Source organism: Platichthys flesus, chromosome 20 (assembly GCF_949316205.1).
Source record: "Platichthys flesus chromosome 20, fPlaFle2.1, whole genome shotgun sequence".
NCBI lineage: Eukaryota > Metazoa > Chordata > Actinopteri > Pleuronectiformes > Pleuronectidae > Platichthys > Platichthys flesus.
The window spans coordinates 217,980-241,431 of record NC_084964.1 but is presented as its reverse complement, the minus strand read 5'-3'; the positions used below and the strand labels follow the sequence as shown (position 1 = coordinate 241,431).

The 23,452-nt window shown below is 42.5% G+C and overlaps 1 protein-coding gene and 1 long non-coding RNA gene across 2 annotated transcripts in view; both read left to right on the top strand.

Annotated features, from left to right (window-relative positions):
• Nucleotides 1-518: 518 nt before the first annotated feature.
• LOC133931520 (ras-related C3 botulinum toxin substrate 3) overlaps nt 519-23,452 on the top strand; it is a 32,200-nt gene continuing 9,266 nt past the window's right edge. The window contains exons 1-2 of the mRNA XM_062378416.1: nt 519-1,082; nt 8,153-8,224. Coding sequence (XP_062234400.1) covers nt 1,048-1,082; nt 8,153-8,224 — 107 coding nt within the window. The 5' untranslated portion in view covers nt 519-1,047. The remainder of the gene's footprint in view (nt 1,083-8,152; nt 8,225-23,452) is intronic.
• Nucleotides 13,724-15,868, top strand: LOC133975779 (uncharacterized). The gene is made up of 3 exons (XR_009924789.1): nt 13,724-14,589; nt 14,702-14,791; nt 15,282-15,868. It is a non-coding gene; the product is annotated as an uncharacterized LOC133975779 (long non-coding RNA).

Genomic DNA, 23,452 nt, shown 5'->3' with positions numbered 1-23,452 from the left:
ATCAGCCTGATTACTGACAGACCTTTTGAATAAAGAAATCACTTAAAATAGAACCTGTCTGACAAAGTGAAGTAGGCTAAAAGATCTCAAAAAGCAAAACATCATGCCGCGATCAAAAGAAATTAAAAAACAGATGAGAAACAAAGTAATTGACATGTATCAGTCTGAAAAGGGTTTCAAAGCCATTTCTTCTGCAAAGAATAATGGGCCAAAATTCCTCCACAGTGACGTGAAAGACTCAATGCCAGTGATCGCAAATGCTTGATTGCATTTGTTGCCACCAAGGGTGGCACATCCAGTTATTAGGTTTGGGGGCATTTACTTCTCACAAAGGACCAGGTAGGTTTGGATAGCTTTTTTCCCTTAATAAATTAAATCATCATTTAAAAACTGCATTTAGTATTTACTTGGGTTATCTTTGTCTAATATTAAAATTTGTTTGATGATCTGAATCATTTAACTGTGACAAATGTGCCAAAAAATAACAAATCTGGAATAGGGCAAATGCTTTTTCACAGCACTGTATAATGTGTCCCTAGATAATCTAAGCCTATAACAGCTAAACTAATGCTTGTCCCAATATATGTTATACTGTAATTTTGACATCTCTTACATGAGTTATTTTATTTTAGTGATTCTTAAAATTCCATCCACTTTTCACTCCTGGCCTAAACAGACTATCGTCGATTCGTAACCAAATGCATTTTGTCTCTATTATTTATTATATTAGCTACATCACTTATCTTTTTTAACAACCGATAGCCAATGCAAAGTTAAAAGAACAGGAGCAATATAGCCAAGCGAAGGTGGAAGTAAAATAGGGGAATCTTCGTATTTACAACGATCCTTCTACTCTGTTGTCTGTCCCTTTAAATTACACTCGGTACTTTCCGCACTCGCTCGGCTCTACTCGAGATCGTCTCTTTTCACTGCAGCTCCATCGCCGAGCGAACTAGCCCGCTGCCCTCATCCAACATCTCAGCGCTGACTGTCGAATCCATCAAACCACCATCTGCGGCTCCCTGGAAGCTTTGAGCTCGTGCCGAAATGCAGGCTATCAAATGTGTGGTGGTCGGCGACGGGTAAGAGTTCAAAACACTAAGTATCATCACGTTCTCTCGTGTGTTTTTCAGTAATGGGTTTACGGATGAATGGATGATGGGAGGATGCTTTGTAGAAAAAGGAGCGGGGGCTCACCGATGTGTCGGTTGACCCGATTCTCTGTTATTCTTCTTATATTCGATAGATCTGTAGTTACATGAGATTCGTTCACATTGTGCATTCTGGGATGCTATGGGGGGAACACCTCGCACCGCTGGCAGGCCACCGAAGGCAGGCTGAAGTGCTGATGCACGCTAAGGAGTCTGTGGCCCTGTCAGTCGCAAGCAGGCCCCGTTGCCCTAGTTCTGCCCACACTGTACGGCAGCTACAGCAGGATACTTTTTACTGCTGTATTAAGATCTATACATTCTTATAGATCTTAAGTTAAGAAAACAACTCAGATATAAGTCATTATTCTGTGCTGGAAATCATAATGCTGAAATAGCAAATCTGACTTAAATAGAAATTAGCTTTTTTCATATTTTTCTCTGAATTCTGGGATTCATCTCAGAACACAGAACATTTTTGGCAGCATGTAGATTGTACTGTATAACACTAATATGCAAATAAGATAGTTAGTAATTCTCCATGGACAGAGCAACACATTGAGTTCAGTTTATTGGTCATGTGAAGTAGCCCACTGCTTAGGTGGGAGCTTTCTGAAGGTGCAAGATGTACATTTTTCCTGATTAAATGTCTAGACAAATAGAGTAGTTCTGAGTTGTGCACTTTCACTGTCTCAAAGGTCTCCTGCTATTTAAAATCCGAGATTAATCATCACAAATAATTTGGTCAGTTTTCAGGGGCCTCGTATACCCTGTGTGCTTGTTTCAGCGTTGTTTGTCTGCCATAAATGCCAAATTAGGCTTTTTATTTGATACACAGTTGGAAAGATGCATGTGTTTACTTGGCAGGGAAGATCCAAAGGTGTGGTCAGACTTAAAGTGAGATGTTTTCTTTTGTATTATATTTTCAAATGTGTGCTTTTTTAAAGTCTAAATTATTAAGATATAGTTTTGATTCACTACAAATTGTAATTTGTAATGTAGCTAGCTTGCAAAGTGTATGTGTGTTGTCTATTGTACAAACACCATCATCTGTTAGTACCATCTGCAGCTTGCAAGGATATAAGTTACGCCCACTATAAGGAACACCTGATAAAAGACACACCTATGTGATAGATAACGTTGGTCTGTTTATAGCAAGTGTCAACTCAAATGCTATTTAACATCTCTTCCACATTGAAAAGACTGAGCTGTAAACACATGCAAGTAAACAATAGCGGTTCGGTTTTCGGAATACAGAGCTCTTTAGCATTTACATTTCTCAATTTGTTTCAATGGTTTATGATCTACAGGCTGGACTTACAGTACGTAGAATGTTGATAGTTAGATATATTCACTGAGTTGTAGAAGTTCCTGTTTGTCTAATCTTTATTTGATTTAATGTCTTGGTTAATGCATCTCTACTGGATATGTTATAATTTGATGTACATAAACCTTTTATACAGTTTGAAAATCCCTTGAGTAGTGTATGGCCCAACCAGTGTAGCATTACTCGTGCTCCAGGTCAGAACCATAGTAAATAATTCGATATTAGGGTGATTGACAGGCAGCTTTTGAGACTATAGAGAGAATTTCACTGGAGGTAAACAGTGAACACCTGATAAGCATTCTAGGGCTGCTAACATGTGTTAATCAGGTGTTAGAACTAAGCTTGATTAAAAGCAACATTTAAACAACATTAAGATGATGACATTTGTTTCTGCCACATGTGACTCAGTTTAAATGATGTGAGTTCAATTAAATGTGACTTCTTTAACAAATGTTTACTGCTGACAACACTTTAAAACTATGTATTAGATCTACAAACCTACATATTTAAGCTCGGATATAAAAATGTTGAAGTCACAGTTCATGTGACAGGACAGTTTGTGTAGTACCCAATATGATTAAACTGCACTGAGTACATTTTCCATTGACTACAGATGACTTGCCTGGTTTTTGCACATTTACCCTTTTCCTTATAATACATCAAAAAGGTAACTTTAGTGAATTAATGTTTTCATTTTCATATGACTCATAAGGGAAGTATTAACTCATATCTAAATTGTCAATGATTTGACTAAAATCAAAATGTAAAAATCCTGTGATTAATTTCTAATTCCAATAAAATGTTCATCAAAGTGTTCTTGTACAATTACAATACAGTGTTGTTGCTTGTTTTAACCAGATGTGCTTCTTTGCTCATGAGTAGTAAAACTCAATTTTATAGATATCTCTATTGCAAGTTGAGCTACATTCATTAATTTATAATCCAACAAAAAGTGAAATGCAGTTGTGGATCAAGGTATACATGATTTTCACTGTAGGAAAATTGATCTCTAGTGCTTAATTTTTAGTGAATGTAATTAGGAATCCTGAATTGAGAAAGCACGATAGTTAAGTAGTATTTCATATAAATCTTACAGCACTTGATTGAGTCATTGTTTAGTGCAAGAGCAAAGACCAAAGCCTGGAGGAAAACAAGCTGCTCTTACTTTTAAAGAAGTTAAACATTATGTTAAACTGAACTATAACCACATCCTCATTGACCTTTAATAACTCACATTAATGAAATTTGCATAATTTAAACTGAATCCCATGTGAAAGAAACAAATGTTGATTAAATTTACCTTTTTTTCGAGCTTAACTTTAACATCCGGTTAACACAGGTTAGCAGCGCTGAGGGAACCGGTTGGCCAAGCCTTGAAAAGTTATCAGCAAACTAGCTGTCTTGGTTTGCATCTTAATTCACATTCATTGGGACAGTAACTAGCAAGCAACAGTTTCGCTCCTTTCTGGTACACATAGATACAAACGTCAAACAACGTAATGCTAGGCTGCCACTTGGTCAGAACACCACTCATTTAGTTAAAATAGTGCAAATGCAAACACTAATAGCTGAATATCAGTGAGAAAGTTGGAACTAAATGGGCTCTTTCAAATCAAATAGGGAGACACTGGCAGTCAGTCTGCTTTGTTATAACAGTGGCCGGATGTGAGTATAATCCAAGACGAAGATAATAACAATATAGCAGAGGCAAAATTCATGTGTTACAGCATTGAAGCATAGTTAGGGTAGAGCGGGGTAATGTGGGACATTTTTTACATTTGCTCCCCTCTAGGCGAGGTATTTCATTCTAGGCGAGCTAAAATGAAATATCAGTAAAATGTACACATTTCTCATTAATTAAAGATGTTTTCTAGCAATGGAATTTTTCATAATGTCTTCAGGACAAAGGGCAGTGAAAATATGATTGTTTTAAAAAAAGTGGTCTTGTGTCCCACCTTACCCCAGCTACGGGGTAAAGTGGAGCAAGGCCATGGAACTGGTCAGCTAGTTGTTTCAAGTGTTTGGCAAGCTCCTCCTTCATTTCATCTGTGAATATTCTCTTTACCTCAGCTACTGCACCCCAGGCTACTGATATTACTTCCCCTTTCTGTTTTTTCTTTATGAAGCTTTTGAGGGTTGTCTTGTCAATATTTCTATCCCTTCCAGCTTTTCTTAAGGACTTCTTTCCTTGCATGACCTAAGTGGCTCCACTTTCAATCTCTGCGAGGGCTGTTTGTCCCGAGGTGGTCTTCCTGGTGTATAGTTTCTTGGCATGATGGCTTTTCTACAATGTTTATGACATTAAATATAAAACATTAGGGATGCACCGATATGGAAATTCTTGGCCGATACCGAAACCGATATTTAAAACAACAATCTGGCCGATAGCCGATACCGATATTTGTTTATTTTCTTTTTGTTGTTATTCATTCACCCTTTTGTGCCAGAAAAATAATTAAATAATTATTTAAAAAGCACTATTTAAAAAAATGTCAGCCCTTCATCACTCTTATCTTTTAATGAGCACAAATTTAATCAGATTTATGAAACAATCTTTGATTTAACTAACGTTATTTAACAGCGACATATAATGCCCATTGTACTGCAAGTTGAAATGGTTCCTTGGGATCTTAATATAATGACTGTAACATATTTTGGTCAAAATACCAAAAGGATAATTTAAAACAGCACCTTTTAACCCTGTCTAAAACAGCCCTGTCGCTCTTCTCATTGATTTACGGTAGCAGTATTGCCCGTTTATTAGATGTGTTACGGCTTCTGTGTGTAGGACGTATGTTGTCAATTCCCTTGTTACCTGTGCATGAGACGGATGAATAGAGCCGATGCACATGAGAATAAAGTACTTAAACAGACGCTACGCTCATACTTACACTGTTACACAAGTTACACTGCGTGAGTCAAGATAACTTAACAAGCCCTCCTCAGTTTGACCTGTTTTTAGTGTCGGGCAGTAATCACATCGCGTCAACACCCGCGCAAACAGAGGGTTCCCCCAGCGGTCGCCGTAGCTGAGGTGATCCGCGAGAAGGGCCCGACACGCGTCCAGAGTGGCTGCCGCTGACCGCGTAGCCAGTCCCCTCCAACATGGGCACCGCCCCGCGGTCCAAGAGAAAGAAAGCCCCCGCACCAGCGACGCTGTGAGGTGCCACCGGATGAAGACCTCCCGGTGTCGCACACTGAGCCTCCGGCAGCGCGGAGAGGAGGGCGACGGAGCGACTGTTCCCCCAGCCGCGGCACGTGCCCAGCGGTTTTACCACAAATATGAACATCGGCCAATGATATCGGTGAAAGTCAAGTTTATTACCGATAAGCCGATATCAGTAAACGAGGCGAATATCGGCCGCTACCGATATACGGCCGATACATCGGTGCACCCCTATAAAACATATATAATGTAATATAATACTAAAATATGTTTAAGACTAAACTTAACTTGTGCTTCATGGCCACCGTTTTAGAAAAAACTACATCTCTTAGCAATTCAGGCTAATCTTTAGCTAGCATCAATTACATGGTTTTATATGTTGGAAGTACACCAACATGTATGATATAAGTTTTTCTACCGGAATTAATTTATTTTGACACAACATTGATTAAGTTCAAAGCAAGTAAATTTACTTTTACATGCAAAAAACACATGTTTGTGAAAAAACATACTTTCCAAAGCACCAGCACCAACTTCTCCTTCATGGCAAGGGGGGGATGGGAGGGGCTTGAAAACATAATGGTCAAATGACCACAAATGTGTTGCCTAGACACAGGGGGTGTCTCACATGACCCGATGTCCCATATTACCCCGCTCTCCCATACATGATAATGTAAATACAAAATTTACAAAAGTTGCCTGGTCCAATAAGGCAGCATTGATGACGTATGATTGCCAATGCATTGTAATACATATCTTTTAATATTTCTGTGGTAAATTTAAACCCATACAAAGTTGAGGAAGAGAAAAAAGAGCATATTTGGTCTAAATTGCAAAAGATACAAATGTTTAAAGAGAATATTTGGTCCCAAGCGGGACCATAACCAGAATATTATCACGGGTTTTTTTGTCTGAAGCCTACCCAGCATGCCTGGTCCTGATGGGTCCAGTCAGGTTCAGGTCGAGTATCCACAGACAATCAGCTGCATGTTCACCTGCAGTGCTGTGTTTCCAATTATGCACTGCACCATCTCAGATAACTCGGTCCACCTTCCTTTTCTTTCCAATCCCCTGTCTCATCTGTGTTTGACAATATTTCTTTTGACTTCAAAACTTATATCAAACTTTTTTTACTTCAATTATACCCTTGATATAGCTTTCACTGAATGTGTTTCTGCATTCTATGTTTCCTTTTTTGTGGTATTTTTGCCACTGTTGACACTGGAGCAACTTTTTTATGGTTTGAGTCCGGTGCGCTGTCTTTAGATTTTCATTTAATCATTCCTTCTTTAATGTTCTTTTCAGTTTGTCTGATTTCTCTGTGTGCACACGGTACTCCAGTCTGCAGGTATTAGTGAATGAGGCCCATTGTCCTGTGAAGGTGTGTTCCGAATTTCACCTGATATACCATGTGATATTTTGGATTGTTTTTGTCAGATTATCTTGTTCAGCCCCAAAGAGCACAGATTATTGTTGTTATTCATGCTGTCTCACTGACACTCAAACTGACACCTTTTGACTCATGGTGGTTCATGTCACACATGGTTTGAATAATGTAAACCAGCGCACAGCCAAAAGCTTATAAAATTTCTTAGAAGAACTGGATGCTGGACTCAAAGATTTCACCTCTTTACTTCAATAAAATTTGCTTAGTGATTGCATTAGCTAAAAGGGCCTCTAGTTTCCATGTTAACTAGCTCCAGTTTTCTGTGGCAGCTCCATCTATAGATTTTGCATTGTGATTATGTCAAAGATATAAAAATAAATTTTGAGGTTGTGAGGACTATTTAAATAAATATACCTGCATTTATAAAATTTCCATTTTACATGGAGTAATAAATTACATTGGTTGTGTGGTTTGCATCATATCCTGCTCTCTTAATAACTTTACATGCAGTACCTGTGGCTACTTATCAAGTATGTGGACAGCATCTGTGTGTGTGTGTGTGTGTGTGTGTGTGTGTGTGTGTGTGTGTGTTTGTGTGTGTGTTTGTGCTTGAGTAGCACCTCAGACCTTTATATATCACAGAAATATTCTAGTGCCCATTATTACATATACATACTGGTCTTATAAACCCTAGAACTTTTTTTAAAAGCTTAGAATTATTCTTTGGGAAAGTGTTGAAAAAAGGCCCATCTCGCAACGTAAAAGAAAGTGAACAAAATCCTGGATACGCTCCCTTATATGATCCGCACCAAAATGTTATGGGTTCTTCCCTGATCGATACCACATCCTTCCAGCAAGTTTCAAGGAAATCCGTATTGTTGTTTCTGTATAATAATGCTTACAAACAAACATACGAACCAACCAACCAATTCTCTATTTCATTCCCTCAGGCAATATGAGTTTTGGCAAATGTCTGTTTAGCACTCATTGAAAGGGATTAGTAGCACACAATAACAGTCCTGCGTACGCTCTTCGATTAAGTCAATTCAGATGTAATTTTTGTATACACTGAATGATAGTGGAGATGTATTAAAATGCTGAACTCTGTTGTCCCTCCTCCTCAGGGCTGTTGGTAAGACCTGCCTGCTGATTAGCTACACCACCAATGCCTTCCCTGGTGAATACATTCCTACTGTGTGAGTAAACCTACACTGCACATGTTCTCGAAACTATTTGATGTAAGCAAGGGTTTTATAGGACCATACAATAATTATAGTCTGTGACAATATTTTGTATATGCATAGATAATTAAAATATTTCACCTGTCAGTGAGACTTTGCCACACTGGTATACTATACAAGCAGTAAAACGCCTGAGACTTTAGTAATACTGCAAATCAATAAACATGATTGATTGAAGATTTTAGGAAGAAATTAAACTTGCAGGATTTAATGAAAACAGACCTGTCAAGTAGGGTTAGAATTACACAGTGTCTTTCCGGGAGCCCTACTTTCCAATGCGCCCCAGTCCATATCATATGCAAGAACAACACACCACTTGAATAAAAACTGCTGAGCATTATTCATTATAATTTATAACTACAATTACCTAATACAACTGCAGCAGCAGCTTGCAGCATCCTCTCCATCCCTGTGTCCCTTTCAGAGTAGCATGTGTCCTTTTCAGGGGAGCCAAGCTTCCCTTAGCTCCCCTGTAATTCCAACCCTGCCGTCTGGTTGTTTGATCAACATTTGATTAGGAAGTTCATTCATGATTGTTGTGATGGAAATCTGAAAACACAGGAGGCTGGATCACCAAATTTGTCTTTGTGTATTTTAATAAGGGCTTTATGCAGAAAGGAACAACACAGAGAGTCACAGGGATTTCAGAGTGAGAAAGGAATCAAAACATTTTCTTTGTAGAAAAAGCAGATATAAATTCAGTTCTTTCGAGAGTAAATAAGTAATAAAATGGACATGAAGGTTCCATATCATAAAAGTTCTTTAAACAAAAAACTACACACTGAACTGTGTTTTCAAAGAGGAACAGGCCTATAACTCCTACCTATAAAGTGGCAGCCAGGTATTTAAATATCATATGTGATAAATTGTGGAAACAAAAACACTACTTTTTTCTTCAGTGAAACATCCAGATTAGTTAAAAAAAGGTGTATTTGAGACAGCATTGGTACTGTCATCTTTAACATTGAACAACACACACAACAGCATAACAAGTGGCCTTGGTAAACTGAACAGACATTCAAATCTGTCATGTAAAGTGCAAAAGCTTAAAATGCAAACAAACATGAAAATGAAAACAGGAAGAGCTTTGCTACTTTAACTGAATTGTGCCTATCATCTTTGACTTTCAGCCAATTGCTGAGACAGACAAGCATGTTCACATTTTCTGGTGCCAATGCTGCTCTCCTCTTATGGACAATTTGACCTGAGAGTGAGAAGAGGCGCTCCCAGGGCACTGTGGTTGCTGGGGTTGACAGGTGTTTCTTTGCTATTCCTGCAAGCTTCTCATGTATGCGCTCCCTTCCTGACCACCAATTTAATGTACAGTCCCCCATCTGCAATTTTGGCTCCGCTCTGGAACGGTCCAGAGCTTTGTCAATGGACTCCTCCTCTTTATCCTCTAAATCTGTATCAGAGGAGGCCAACAAGAAGGAAGAGATCCTCTGCTTTTTTGGATCCTATGTCCCTCTTCTCACAGGTGCAGAATGCATCCCACCTTGTCCTTTAGCATCAGGTTTGCACAGTAAAGCCCACACCTCACCTTTTCGGGAGGCACTTCAAACCCAGTCACACAGTGTTGCACTCTTCAGCATCTTCAGATTGGTATTCTCTTTGCAATTTGCAAGGTCTGCAGTAAAGGTGTCTTTGAATTTCACCACGTGCATGGCTGCCCACTGCTCTGTGTGTCCTGCTGTGTTCACCAGATGGGAAAAAACAGAGGACAAATATCCCCCATTTGCATGTAGTGTGTCTGTGCATGTGTCAGAGATTAATAAATGTATCTTCTTTCCAGGATATGTAATCAGGAAAATCTCTTTTTGGGCGCCATGCCTAAATACATTGTTCTGGGGATGGTACACCAGGAAGCCTTCCCTAAACCCCCAGCTCAAATTCCACTTTCTCAATATGGTGTGACATGTTTTTCTTGGGTTTTAATAACCAAAAGGCAGGGTGCTAATGTCGACAAGTAGACGTATTTGTCCTACATCACCCTATACATTTTGACGAATGCAGTTTTTTTTAACATAAACCCCCTTTTATTACTCTTGATGTTATGCTTAGGGGTCTCGATGATGGTCTTCTTCGGAACCCTGAAGAGAGCCCGTCACCATCTCGAGGAGGCTGTCAGCCTTAACCTTTTCACAACACTCCAGAGTCTGAGTGATGCTCTTGGCCCGTAGCTGAACTTTTTTTGTGTTTTTCGTTTGTTAACCATAACTCTTGGCGCTCACAAATTCCTCGATAACATCACCCGCCAGCTCATCCGTCAGATCCCCCCAGTAATGACCTAATTTTAGAAGAGTCTCACCCTCTTTCAACACATATATAAGACTGTCTGTATCGGTATAGAGGCGTTCTCTTGCATCCGTTCCAAAAAACAGTAGAGTTTTAGACGCGAGTAAACCAGGATTGACAGCTTCTAGTGACTACAAACAGCCATCACAGAGCCCCTCACTCTGGGCTCTGCATGACGATAGTCAGGGACCCAATCCAGGCTCAAATCCTGACTAACCCTTCTGCAGGAGGATGCAATTATGAAAGTAGATCCAGACGAACAGCCTGCATGCTTCTACTCCACGTATTTCCTCGTGCCAAAAAAAGATGGTGGAATACGTCCTATCTTGAACATGAGCCAATTAAACGCCTTCATAAAGGTACTTCCTTCAAGATGCTGACCAAGGGTTAGATCTTAGAATCTATCGAAACAGGGTAGTGGTTCATCTCGATCGATCTGGAAGATGCGCACTTCCATGTGAGACTCCCTTTCTTTGGTTTTCATCCAGGGGCATTCCTATTAGTTCAAGGTTCTGCCATTTAGCCTTTCCCTCTCACCGCAGGTGTTCACCAGAGTGTTTGGGGCTTCCTTGTCTCTTCTCCAGATGTCAGGAAAAAAAATCCTTCCCTACCTGGACAACTGGCTGATTTGTGCTCCGTATCTTGCCCAAGTTGTAGAGCAGTGTTTCTCATCCTTTTTTCAGTGATGTACCGTGATGCGGCTACGTCTGTGCAAATGCTGCTGCAGGATTTCCAGCTCATGCCGTTTTCACAGAAGAAGATGCAGACAACATTAAAAAAGTCCTCTCCTGTTGTTTTCCCCTCCAAAGTTTTGCAGAATAATATGTGCTCATAACTGCGCAAGTATCCATGTATCTCACAAAGGCAACAAGTCGTGCATTTCCACTCACATCTGTGGATTCATCCAGCTGGAGTGAAAAAGGGTCGCTTAGTTTTCCCACAACTTGCTCGACAATGTCTGTTCCCATTTAATCTACTCTGCGACTCACAGAGTCATTTGACAAAGGCACAGTCTTTAATTTATCCGCTGCATTTATGTCCAGAATGGTCTCAGCCAGCACAACAGCGGCTGGAAGGAGCAGGTCTTCGGCTATAGTGAATGGTTTCTTGGCTTTAACTAAGAGCAAAGACACCTCATAAGAGGCCTCCGGGGCTTTGGCTGATGTCGTGGAGGTTTTCCTGCATCGTGTCTTGAGATGACCTGAATTCAGAAGGTTTCCCGTTTAAAAATGTCAGGTGGCAGAATTTTCCTGGCTCTGGTTTCGCCTTATTTGGCACTTGTCCCTCTTTGTTTTCAGCGGCATTGATGCTACGCTTCAACCATGACTACATTTTTGGGGTTTTCAAGGCAGCATTGATGACAGGTGGCGTGTGCTTGGTAGGGTCAAATAATCCTGGTATTGGGGAGACTCTGGGTATCTAAAATGAATAGCCTACTGAATATAAAATTCAGTTAATGAACTTACACTTTATACATTTTATTGAATATTTATTAAATAACATTTTTAAAGGATTTTTGAATGGATGCTAATTTTAATTTATCTTTTTGTACGCATTCCCTTTTTTGAGAACCACTGCTGTAGAGGATACCCACAGGGTAATCATGTACGGTCCTTGGGTTTCAGGGTGAATGTGATGAAAAGCAACATCGAGCCAAGGCAGCAGGTGACTTCTCTGGGACTTTCAATCAATCAATCAAATTTTATTTGAATAGCCCACGTTCACAAATAACAATTTGTCTTATAGGGCTCTAACAAGGTGTGACATACTCTGCCCTTAAACCTAAACAAGAGTAAGGAAAAACTACTAAAAAAAACTTTTAACAGGGTAAAAGGTATGCAGAAACCTCAGAGAGAGCCACATGTGAGGGATCCCTCTCCCAGGAAGGACAAAAGTGCAATAGATGTCAAGCGTAAAGGAGAACATCATTATTATCACCCCATTATTATCACGATCAGCCAGCACGATACAGAATCCGCCATACAGGATTCACCATTACAATCATGATCTCTGATACGCGATCCACTATCATAATCCACGATGTGGCCACAGCCACGGCCCTGAATCTGCGGATGATAAGGCAAAGGGACTCTGTGGAAGATGTCAAGTCTGTAACATGTATTGATGAGATATTCATTTATTTTACGTGATAAGGATGGAGAAGGGTAGGGAGAAGCTAGACATTCTAGACCTATAGCAGCATAACTAAGTGCAGGTCTAAGACAAGACTGAACCGGCTCTAACGTACAGATGATGTTTGCCTCCCGAACTTAAAGTGGGATATGATTCCACAGGAGAGGGACTTCATAGCTGAAAGCTCTGGCTCCTACTCTACTTTTAGAGAATTTAGGGAGGTAAGCCTGAATTCCGCGAGCCCATTGCTCTAGTGGGTTGATAAGGTACTATCAGCTCTTTGAGGTATAATGGTGCCATTTTATTAAGGGCCATGAAGGTGAGGAGAGGAATTTTAAAGGGGACATATTATGAAAATTCCACTTTTGTAGTGCTTCTACACATTAGTTTGGGTATCTGGCATGTCTACCGTCCCAAAAACTCTGGAAAAAAATCACTCCCGTGATTTGTTGTGGTTCCTCTATTTCAGAAACTATGTGCTAAAGTGCGTCCAATGGAATTTCCCCCGAAATAGACGTCATAGTCGAAAAATGCCCATTTAGTACATTCCCCCTTAGCTCTATGCACTCCCCCACTACCACTCGACCCACCCCTAGATGGACCCTCCCACTTTATAGAAGATCGGTCCACCGGTGTCCGCCATTTCATTCTTGCAAGCCTTGGAAACACTTGGATTAGCTAACTAGCAGCATGAATCGGTGGTCGGCTGCAAACATGTCTTCATGTGACTCCAGCTTCAGAAGACACAAGATTGAGATGGATTGAGTTCATATATGATGGCAACGTTCCTGCCACCACTTTGAATCGGACTGTTTTATCAACCTGGGCCAATATAACGCTGGATTCTCTAAAAGGTTGTTATTGAAAGAGGGGTCAGTGCCATCTTTCCATGGCAATACTGAAGACGAGGGAAATGTAAGTATTTTTTTTTTATAATTCTGGTATTTGCTTCTTTTAGACATTTTGTGTGGAGGCTAGTGCCGTTAGCATGTTGTGCCGTGTGTGTGAGGGGGTGGGGGGCTAGTATGTAGTGGTGGGGGATAGGTAGAGACTTTACAGGAGTTTTCATTAATCGAGGACGGCTGGCGAGTCCATGGTGAACGGTAATCACCTGGCAGGTTCGTGAGTGTGTGCTCTCCACGCTCTCCCCCCCCCTCCGCTCGAGGGGCCGTAGCACCTACTACGAGCCCCTTAGCAGCTACTACGAACCCCGGTAGTAGCTGCTAAGAGCTCCGGTTGTAGCTGCTGGAGCTTGAAGTTAGCTACGGATGCTTGTAGCTGCTGCTAAGAGCTCCGGTTGCAGCTGCTGGAGCTTGAAGTTAGCTACAGATGTTTGTAGTAGCTGCTACAAGCTCAGGTTGTAGCTGCTGGAGCTTGAAGTTAGCTACGGATGTTTGTAGTAGCTGCTAAGAGCTCCGGTTGTAGCTGCTGGAGCTTGAAGTTAGCTACGGAAGTTTGTAGTAGCTGCTACGAGTGTCGGCCGTAGCGAACTTCCAGCCCAGTGCTGCCGTGGGAAAAAAATTAGCGGCACAGTACTAACGGGAGGACACGCGAGTGGGGGGGAAAGCACAACACTCACGAACCTAACTTCCAGCTGCAGCTGCTGCTATGGCCGCTCGTTCAAGATACCGGAGTATGTTGTTCTCATAATGTGCGGGAATAGAACGATTATTCATTACCAGCCCTAGTTTGGGGAAATGTGTCCTTGTATCCTTGTATGCATGACAGCAGTACAAACATGAATAACATTGCTGCTTTTGGTGTTCAGGCAAGCACATCTGTTCACGGTGCTAGGCTACATCACGTAGCATGCCAGACGGACCCACCACAGATGCGCACACATGGAACGCAGCCTTCTATGAAAACACTGCGACCTTACTACAAAAGTACAGGTTTGTTTACCCTCGGTTACTTTGTCATGTCATTGATTGTGTCTCCATGTTAAAGTTGTAACAGCATCTCATTTGTTGTGACTCCATGGATATTGTGTCTGTTTTATCATAGGCCCACAGAAAACTGTGCTGCACTGATGTCGGTGTTGGGACCTCAGCTATAAGAGACCTTGCTTGGAGGAGGGAGAGGACAAGATGTGACGTGAGTGACTTAATATTTAATCTAAACATTTCTATAATCACAGATTACCATCCTAGACTTTTTTAGCTGTTGCAGCCTTTTGGTGAAATCTTTGTCGTTCTAATAGAATGGAATCTTCCAACCCTGTTCATAAGACACCCACATATATTGTCTATGAAAACTGCCTCCTGCAGCTGTTTGAGGTGTGTCCTGTGTGTCGGCGGGGGGCATATGTAATATATAAGAAGGGCGAGTGCACAGCAAAGCCGGTGAAAGCAGATGCAATCTTCCATGATTCTTACAGGCTCTATTTAAAAGCCAAACAATGTACAAACAGTATGTGAAACATAAATAACATATCAATTAACTGCTGTCTCTAAATGGTCTTCACCATTTAAAGACCATTTATTTATCGTCTTCACGATAAATAGAATAATATAATTATAAAAAGAAAATAATAAATCCAAAAAAAATATAAAATGTCCAACTTTTTCCCCAATTTGTATTACAGATTACATGGATAACCTGTTGGACCTCATCTTTCACGAGGTTTTTCAGGACCCGGCCCCATATGTGAATGAGGTGTTGAAGATCTCAAAAGCTGAGGATCTCTCTGCCTAGTATGAGAAACCTGACAAGCAGGAAGTTATAGCCAGCTATGTTTCGAGTTTCAATCAAGGGCAGGTCTGAACCCTGTATAACTTCCCTGAGCATCAGGGAACACTCTGCTTATCTGGAGCACCGAGCAGGAGGGCAGGACCACCCTGATTCTCCGGCCCAGAGGGCTCCAACCCCAGCTCACAAAGCTTCTGTACGCCAAATACCTGTAACGGCTGAGCAAAGTTCACATTGTATTTAGAGATTAAAGGTGACACACAAATATAAAGTGTTCCTTTGTTTACAGTATAGCTACTGATGGCACAAATTGTATTTTTGTAATGAATGTATTCATTATACTTGGTATTTTTTGTATTTATTACCTCTGTCCCAGCCAGTACATTTAATAACTATGTTTAAAAAGCTTTGTGGCCTTCTTTCTAGCAATCTTTCTGACAATAAAAGTTTATAGAAACAGTTGTGTGCTTTTAATGTTTGATATGTAACATGTCAACAATTGACACGTGTAAGATGAGCAGTTAGCAAAGTAATACAGAGGGAAGAGTAATTTATCTATTTTATTCCTCAGTCATAATTTTATTGCAGAAATGACTGATATCTCATACATAAAAAAAAAAAAACTTACTGCTCTATTCCTTTTAGACATAAAGGCCCATAATCTGCCCTATAGATGTTGAATGCATTCTGTAGTGAGAACACATTCAATCACATGTCCTACACCTCCATGAGAGGGGGGAGGGGGGAGAAGGGGGAGGGATGAGAGGGGTGAAAGGGGGTGGGGTAAGATGGGGGCGGGGTGAGAGGGGGCGGGGCCCTCAAAACAGCTTGATCTGAGGAGGTTTGTTTTAGACAGAGTAAAAGGTGCTGTTTTAAATGATCCTTGGGGTATTTTTACCAAAAAATGTTACGGACATTTCATTAAGACCCCAAGGAACCATATCAACTGTGGTGAAATGGGCATAATATGTCCCCTTTAACTTATATTCTAGAATTAACAGGAAGCCAGTGAAGAGGAGCTAATACAGAAGAAATGTGGTCTACTTTTCTTCATTCCTGTCAGGACACGTGCTGCAGCATTTTGGACAAACTGCAGGGTCTTTAGCGACTTACTGCTGTAGCCTGATAATAAATTCAAATAATCATGTCTGGATATAACAAAGGCGTTAACACTATCGCTGAGGCCTGTTCTGGACAGAACCTACCAGTCCAAGTTACCTTGGTAGCTCATTCCACCAGGAGCGTGGCAACTTCTTGGGCTGCTTTGAGGGGGGTCCCTCTATCAGACATCTGTGCAGCAGCAACATGGAGCGCTCCCTGTACGTTCTCTAGGTACATGGCATCCCCCACACCATTGGCTTCTGCGGTGCTGCTCTAAACTGCTGTGCGAGGATGTGAGGTGGTGGAGTCCTCTGCTCCTCCCGACCTTGATGGTACTAGTTATCCAAGGTAAAGACCGTGGTGATGGTCATTCTTCGGTCTCATTGATATGGTCATAACTTACGTTGTTTATATCTGCCTCCCATTTTGAAGTTTTTTTGTTGTTGTAAATAATTAGATATATTCTTACCCGGCTTAGCGGACTCGTTCGTCGCGTCTTTCAGTCGGCAGGGGCTCTTCAGCTGAAACGTTTGTAGGTACTTCAACCCGGGTCTTGGCAGTTGAAAGTGAACTGCTGGAGACGACATCCACTGTCACTGTTCTCGGTTCTCTTGCTCGGATATGCGCTGGACATTTCGGGCTTCGGGAGATGATCCCCGCCAACTCTCTTACCCACCCAACTGATCTATCTCTCCGTGATAGATGACAGGATTACTGAAGCCCAATCTCATCTCTGAGGCTGCTTTTAAATCTGTAAGTTATATAGTTGCAGTGCAAGCCACACAAATGGTTTTCTTACGTCATTACGGTAAGCTTGCTGCATCATTTCGTCATTTCCTGTTTTCCTTCCACTGGTGGTGGTCGCTCTCTGAACTAGCTCCTCTGCTAAACACAGCTGGTTCTCTGTATTACTATGGATAAAATCACCGGTCTATAGTTAAACACCCACACATACCAACCCCTACTCTGTGGTGCTTAGTGATTCTGTGTTCTGTTTTAGCTCACCCTCGTAGTCTAACAGGCTAATATAGCAGCGATGTCTTCTTTCTCTCCCTCTTGCTCCACTGCTCTCTCTTGCTCCGAGTGTCTCATGTTTACTTACTCCTCTGCTTCCCTTAACAGTAGTGGCACTTGTAATAAATGTACTGTGCTGGTAGCGATGGAGGCGAGGCTTAGCGACTTAGAAGCTCGGCTCCGCAGCTTAGAACCTTTGTTAGCTGTAGTTAGCCAGCTCGCGCTAGCCGCCACAGAGCCACCTAGCTTAACACATAGCTTAGCGTCAACCAGTGGTCCCTTGACTTATCCCGCGCAGCCGGGAGCCCAGGGCGGCTAGGTGAGGATCCGGAGTGGGGCATAGTGCTACCCTTAAAAAGCCCACGATTAAAGACCCACCAGCTCACGTTTCAAATAGATTCTCTCCACTCAGCGACACACCCGCTGAGAAGCATCTCTGGTAATTGGCGACTTGGTTCTGAAAAACGTGAGGTTAGCGACACCAGCGACCATAGTCGATTGCGTCCGATATAATGTTTGCATTAAAATTATATCGGAATTTTCTCTGGCCCTCTCCCTAACACAACAGGTGATGACATGTTTAGCCGCATGTTGTCTTTTAACCACTGGCTGTCGAGGTGGTGTCCTGTAAATGGTGTTGGCTTTGTAGATAATTGGCAAACTTTTGGAGGAAACCTGGTCTTGTTAGGAAAGGCCGCGTTCATCCAACTTGGGATGGGGCATCTCTTTTATCTAGGAATATTACCCAGTCTAATACATGACAACCCAGAGTTGGGACCAGGAAGCAGAGCTGCAGTGCTAAACACTTCTCTGCGCTCCCTCTGGATCAGTCACACAACCCCATAGAGATTGTGTCTATCCACCGTCCGATTTAATTGTTTAAATTAAACAATAACAGAGCGAGAACTCCACACAATAATCTAATACAAATTAACACAACCTCTGAAACAACCGAGGAAACTAAGACGTTATATGTGGTCTTTTAAACATTAGATCACTGTCATCAAAGGCTATTTTAGTTAATCAACTAGTCTCAGATTACAACAACGATTTATTGTCCCTCACTGAGACATGGCTGCATCCTGATGAATATGTCAGTCTAAATGAATCTACTCCCCCCAGTCATATAAATTCACACGTTCCCAGAGAATTGGGCCGAGGTGGTGATGTTGCTGCTATTTTTATCTCAAACTTATCAATTAATCCTAAACCTAAACTCAGCTACAACTCATTTGAATGTCTGGTTCTAAGTCTTCCACGCCAATCTAGGAAACACAAAGAGCCAATCATATTTGCTGTAGTTTACTGTGCTCCTGGGGCTTATACTGAATTTTTAACGGAATTCTCTGAGTTTTTATCAAACCTAGTCCTAAAAACCAATAAAAGTATTATTGTTAGTGACTTTAATATTCATGTTGACAAGAATCAAGATAGACTTAGCGTAGCATTTATTTCGATGCTAGACTCGATTGGTTTCAGCCAGTGTGTACACCAACCTACTCATTTTTGTAACCACACACTAGGAATGAACATTTAACAGTACTTCCCGAAATCTAATTCTATCAGACCAAAATTCAATAACCTTTGATTTTTCATTATCTGAATATATGTCACTAATAAAAAACTCATTTTCTAGATGTCTACCTGATAGTGCTGTAGCTAAATAATTACTATTACATATACTATCACCTGTATTATCCGTCGATATAAACAACAAATTCTCTAAAAACCCGAGCTCCATTGAGATTGACCACCTCGTCGATAGCTCTGTAGACTCATTACGATTAACATTAGACTCAATAGTGCCTCTCATACAAAAAAAGGCAAACATAGTAAATTAGCTCCGTGGTGTAACTCCAAGAAACATGAGTTAAAACAATTATCAATAAAACTAGAAAGGAAGTGGCACTCCAGCAACAGTTTTGAAAATCTCCTAGACTGGAAGAGTAGTGTTAAAGTTTATAGGAAGGCTCTCAACTAAGCAAAAGCTGCCTACTATTCAAAACTTAATAGAAGAGAATAAAACAACCCCAGGTTTCTCTTCAGCACTGTAGCCAGGCTGACAGAGAGTCACACCTCCACCGACCCCAGTATTCGTCAATCCCTTAATAGCAATATCTTTATGACCTTTTTTAATGTTAGAATTCTAACTATTAGAAATAAAATCAACCATCTCCTGCCCTCAATTGGCACTAAAACCCTACCAACAACTGAGATCTCAGAAACAGCGGAATCCCACCCACTATTTAGACACCTTCTCTCTGATCACCCGTGATCAGTTTACCAAAATAATCTCAGGTTCTCAACAAGGGGTGTCCAAACTTTTTATCCTGAGGGCCGTATACAGAAAAAAATACGAAGGTCTGGGCCACTCACCACGCCACGCCCCCCTGCCCTGGAGCCGACTTTTATTCAGAGCGACTAAAGGCCGGTGCATGCTTCTGCGTTTTCAGGGACACGCAAGCACACAAAAGCCCCTTGCATGACTCTTGTGCCCCTTGCGTGCATACTGTAACTCACCCTGATGCATGATGGAACACAGTTGTCCTCACAGCTGATATAAGAAGTCACAGCCTCTTCCCTATACTCGTCCAGACTGTTTGAAGCAGTCCTGAGAACCTCCCAATCTGTACAGTCCTCCACAGCTTCACTGTTCCAACGCCTTGAAGTCCTCACAACAGGTTTGCAGAGTTTTAGTTTCTGCCTCAATGCAGAAATCAAATGGACCATGACATGGTCTGAGAGTCCCAGTGCAGCCCGGGGTATGGCGTGATAGGCACTGCTTACTGTGGTGTAACAGTGATCCAGAAGATTGTCCTCTCTGGTTGGGCTTTTAATAAAAACATTTTTTGGGAGTTCGCAGGTGAGATTTCCTTTGTTAAAGTCGGCAAGGACAATAACTAAGGAGTCCAGGTTAGTCCGTTCCACACATAGTAACTGGTCGGTGAGCATGCGTTGTGCCTCTTGCATGATAGCCTGCGGTTGAATGAAACATACTCAAGGGTTGGCATTTGAATTTGGAAGGCAGCCAACTGCAGCAGAGAGTCCAGTATCAAACCAAACAGCTACGTCTCCGTGAAGCACAAAACGGAAGATGAGGAGAAGTCTCTGTTCATACCAACTAGTAGCTGGAGTTCGTCCAGCTTGTTGCACAGTGAACGCACTTTGGAGAGGAATATTCCTGGTAGCGGTGTGCGAACGCGCCAGTTAACCGGCGCGTTTACCTCTCCTCCGTCGCTTCACTGTGTACGAATGTGAGGGAACCTTTGGACAGAATATCCCAAATTTCGAAAGATGAGGGAAAGGAAAGTCGGAAATAAATTCTCAGGAGTTATAACCCTGATGTTCTTTTCTCTGGTGAAAGAGCTCCCGGTTCAGAAACAGAATCAGAATTCTTTTTATTCCCATGTATATTTGCACATACAGGAAATTGCCTTGGTGTGGTTGGTGCACTTTACAAGCAACAAATTTAAACAACAATAGCGAACAATATAACAATATAAAAAAACAACAATATATACAGTTCAAGAGTTACGTGCGGTTTTAAGGTGCAGAGATTGGTAATAGTGCCAGTATTATAGAGTTATAAATTATGTGCAAGGGTGGGTGTGTGTGTGGGGGGGGGGGGGGGGGGGGGAGTCAGTGTGTGGCATGGGGCTTGTTTGTGAGTCCCACTGCCATGGGGAAAAAACTGTTCAGGTGACGCAAGGTTTTAGTCCTGATGGCCCGGAACCTTTTTCTGGACGGGAGTCTCTGGAACAGGTGGTGAGCGGGATGGGAAGGATCAGCAATGATCTTGCCTGCTCTCTTACTGGTCCTGGAGTGGAACAGATCTATGAGAGCCGGCAGGTCACAGCCGATGACCTTCTCAGCTGACCGGATGATCCGCTGCAGTCTGCCCTTGTCCTTGGCAGTGGAGGCAGCGAACCAGACGGTGATGGATGAGGTGAGGATGGACTCAATGATGGCTGTGTAGAAGTCAACCATCACTTTCCGCGGCATGCTGAATTTCCTCAGTTGCCGCAGGAAAAACATCCTCTGCTGGGCCTTCTTGATGATGGAGGTGATGTTCTCCGCCCATCTCAGGTCCTGTGCAATGATCGTCCCCAGGAATCTGAAAGACACAACAGTTTTAACTGGGGAGTTGCACATGGTGAGAGGGACGGTTTGAGCAGGGCCCCTCCTGAAATCTGCTACCATCTCTACAGTTTTTAAAGCGTTCAGCTCCAGGTGGTTCTGGCTGCACCAGGAAGCCAGGCTCCAGTGCTGATGGTCCGGGTGTCAGAGACAAGCTTCCCCAGCCTCACGCGCTGCTTCCTGTCGGTCAGGAAGTTAGTGATCCACCTGCAGGTGGGCTCAGGCACGCTCAGCTGTGTCAGCTTGTCCTGGAGAAGAGCTGGGGAGATGGTGTTGAATGCGGAGCTGAAGTCCACAAACAGGATCCTGGCGTAGGTGCCAGGGGAGTCGAGGTCCTGGAGGATGAATGGAGTCCCATGTTGACTGTGACGTCTACGGACCTGTTGGCTCTGTAGGCAAACTGCAGCGGGTCGAGGAGGTGGTTTTTTTATGGTCTTGAGGTGGTTCAGCACGAGGTGCTCAAAGGTCTTCATCACTACGGAGGTCAGGGCGACTGGTCTGTAGTCATTAAGGCCTGTGATCCTCTGCTTCTTGGGAACGGGATGATGGTGGATGTTTTAAGGCAGGTGGTTACAACACATTCAGCCAGGGAGGTGTTGAAGATGTCTGTGAATACTGGAGACAGCTGATCCGCACAGTGCCTTAAGCCTGAAACATGCTTCTGCGTTTTCACGGGCCCGTAAGCGCAAGAGCCCTTCCGGGTCCCTTACGTGCTTATGTATCCCTCCTTACGTGCTGACGGGTGTCGACCCCCTTTTCTAAAATTTACGGCAAAGCTCCGCAAGCTCACTCAGCCCGCAAGGCTGTGATTGGTCTGCTCTACATCCCTTCTGGAGCTGCATTTCCGGTTTCATGCCCCATAATACCGGCAGAAATCACGGAAGATTTAGAAGAACGAATATGGACCAAATAGAAGAGCACTTGTTAGAAGATATCCGATAGTATGATCACTTGTATAACCTCTCACTGACTGGCGGATTTGTCCGCCAGGAAAAGGCTACGAGGAGCCGCAGTGGCTATGTAAATAAACAATCGACGAAGAAGAAAGAAGGCGTCTCTAAGGTCGTCTCGACAAAAAGCATTACTCCGCCTAGTGTTCTGGCGCGGAATTGCTTTGTAAGACGCGCAACGGTTGGGGAAGCATGAATGAAAACGAGTCTTGCGCCACAGCGGCGTGAAAAGACGCAGACGCAGTCGCAGAAGCATGTTTCAGGCTTCAGTGTTGGGTTAGGTGTGATGGGGGGGATGGATGTGTGATTGGGGGGATGGAGGGGATGGGGCAGTCTGGGGCCATTTTGTGGGGGGGGCTGTTGTCTTTGTCCAGGCTGGGGAGAAGAGGTGTGATAAATGCGGGGGGGGGGGGGGGGGGGGGTTGAGAGTGTCTATCGAATCTACAGTAGAATTCATTCTGTTCGGTTGCAAGTCTCAGGTCTTCCACGGAGTGGGGGGATTTGATTTTGCAACCGGTGATCACACGAATGCCTTTCCAGACAGACGAGGAGTCGTTGGCTGCAAACTGTTGTTCCAGCTTCTTTGAATACTGTCGTTTGGCCTCCTTATCAAACGAGTATTTAATCAGTCTGAACCTATCCATGTCCTCACTCTTGAAGGCCACCTCTTTCTCCAAACGAAGCTGTTTGAGCTTTGCTGTGAACCAGGGCTTGTCGTTGTTATAACACACCCTGGTGCGTCTCGGAATACATCTGTCTTCACAGAAGCTGATGTAGGACGTCACAGCATCTGTATATTCGTCCAGGCTGTTAGAAGCAGTTCTAAAAATGTCCCAGTCAGTGTTATCAAGGCAGTCACGCAGCT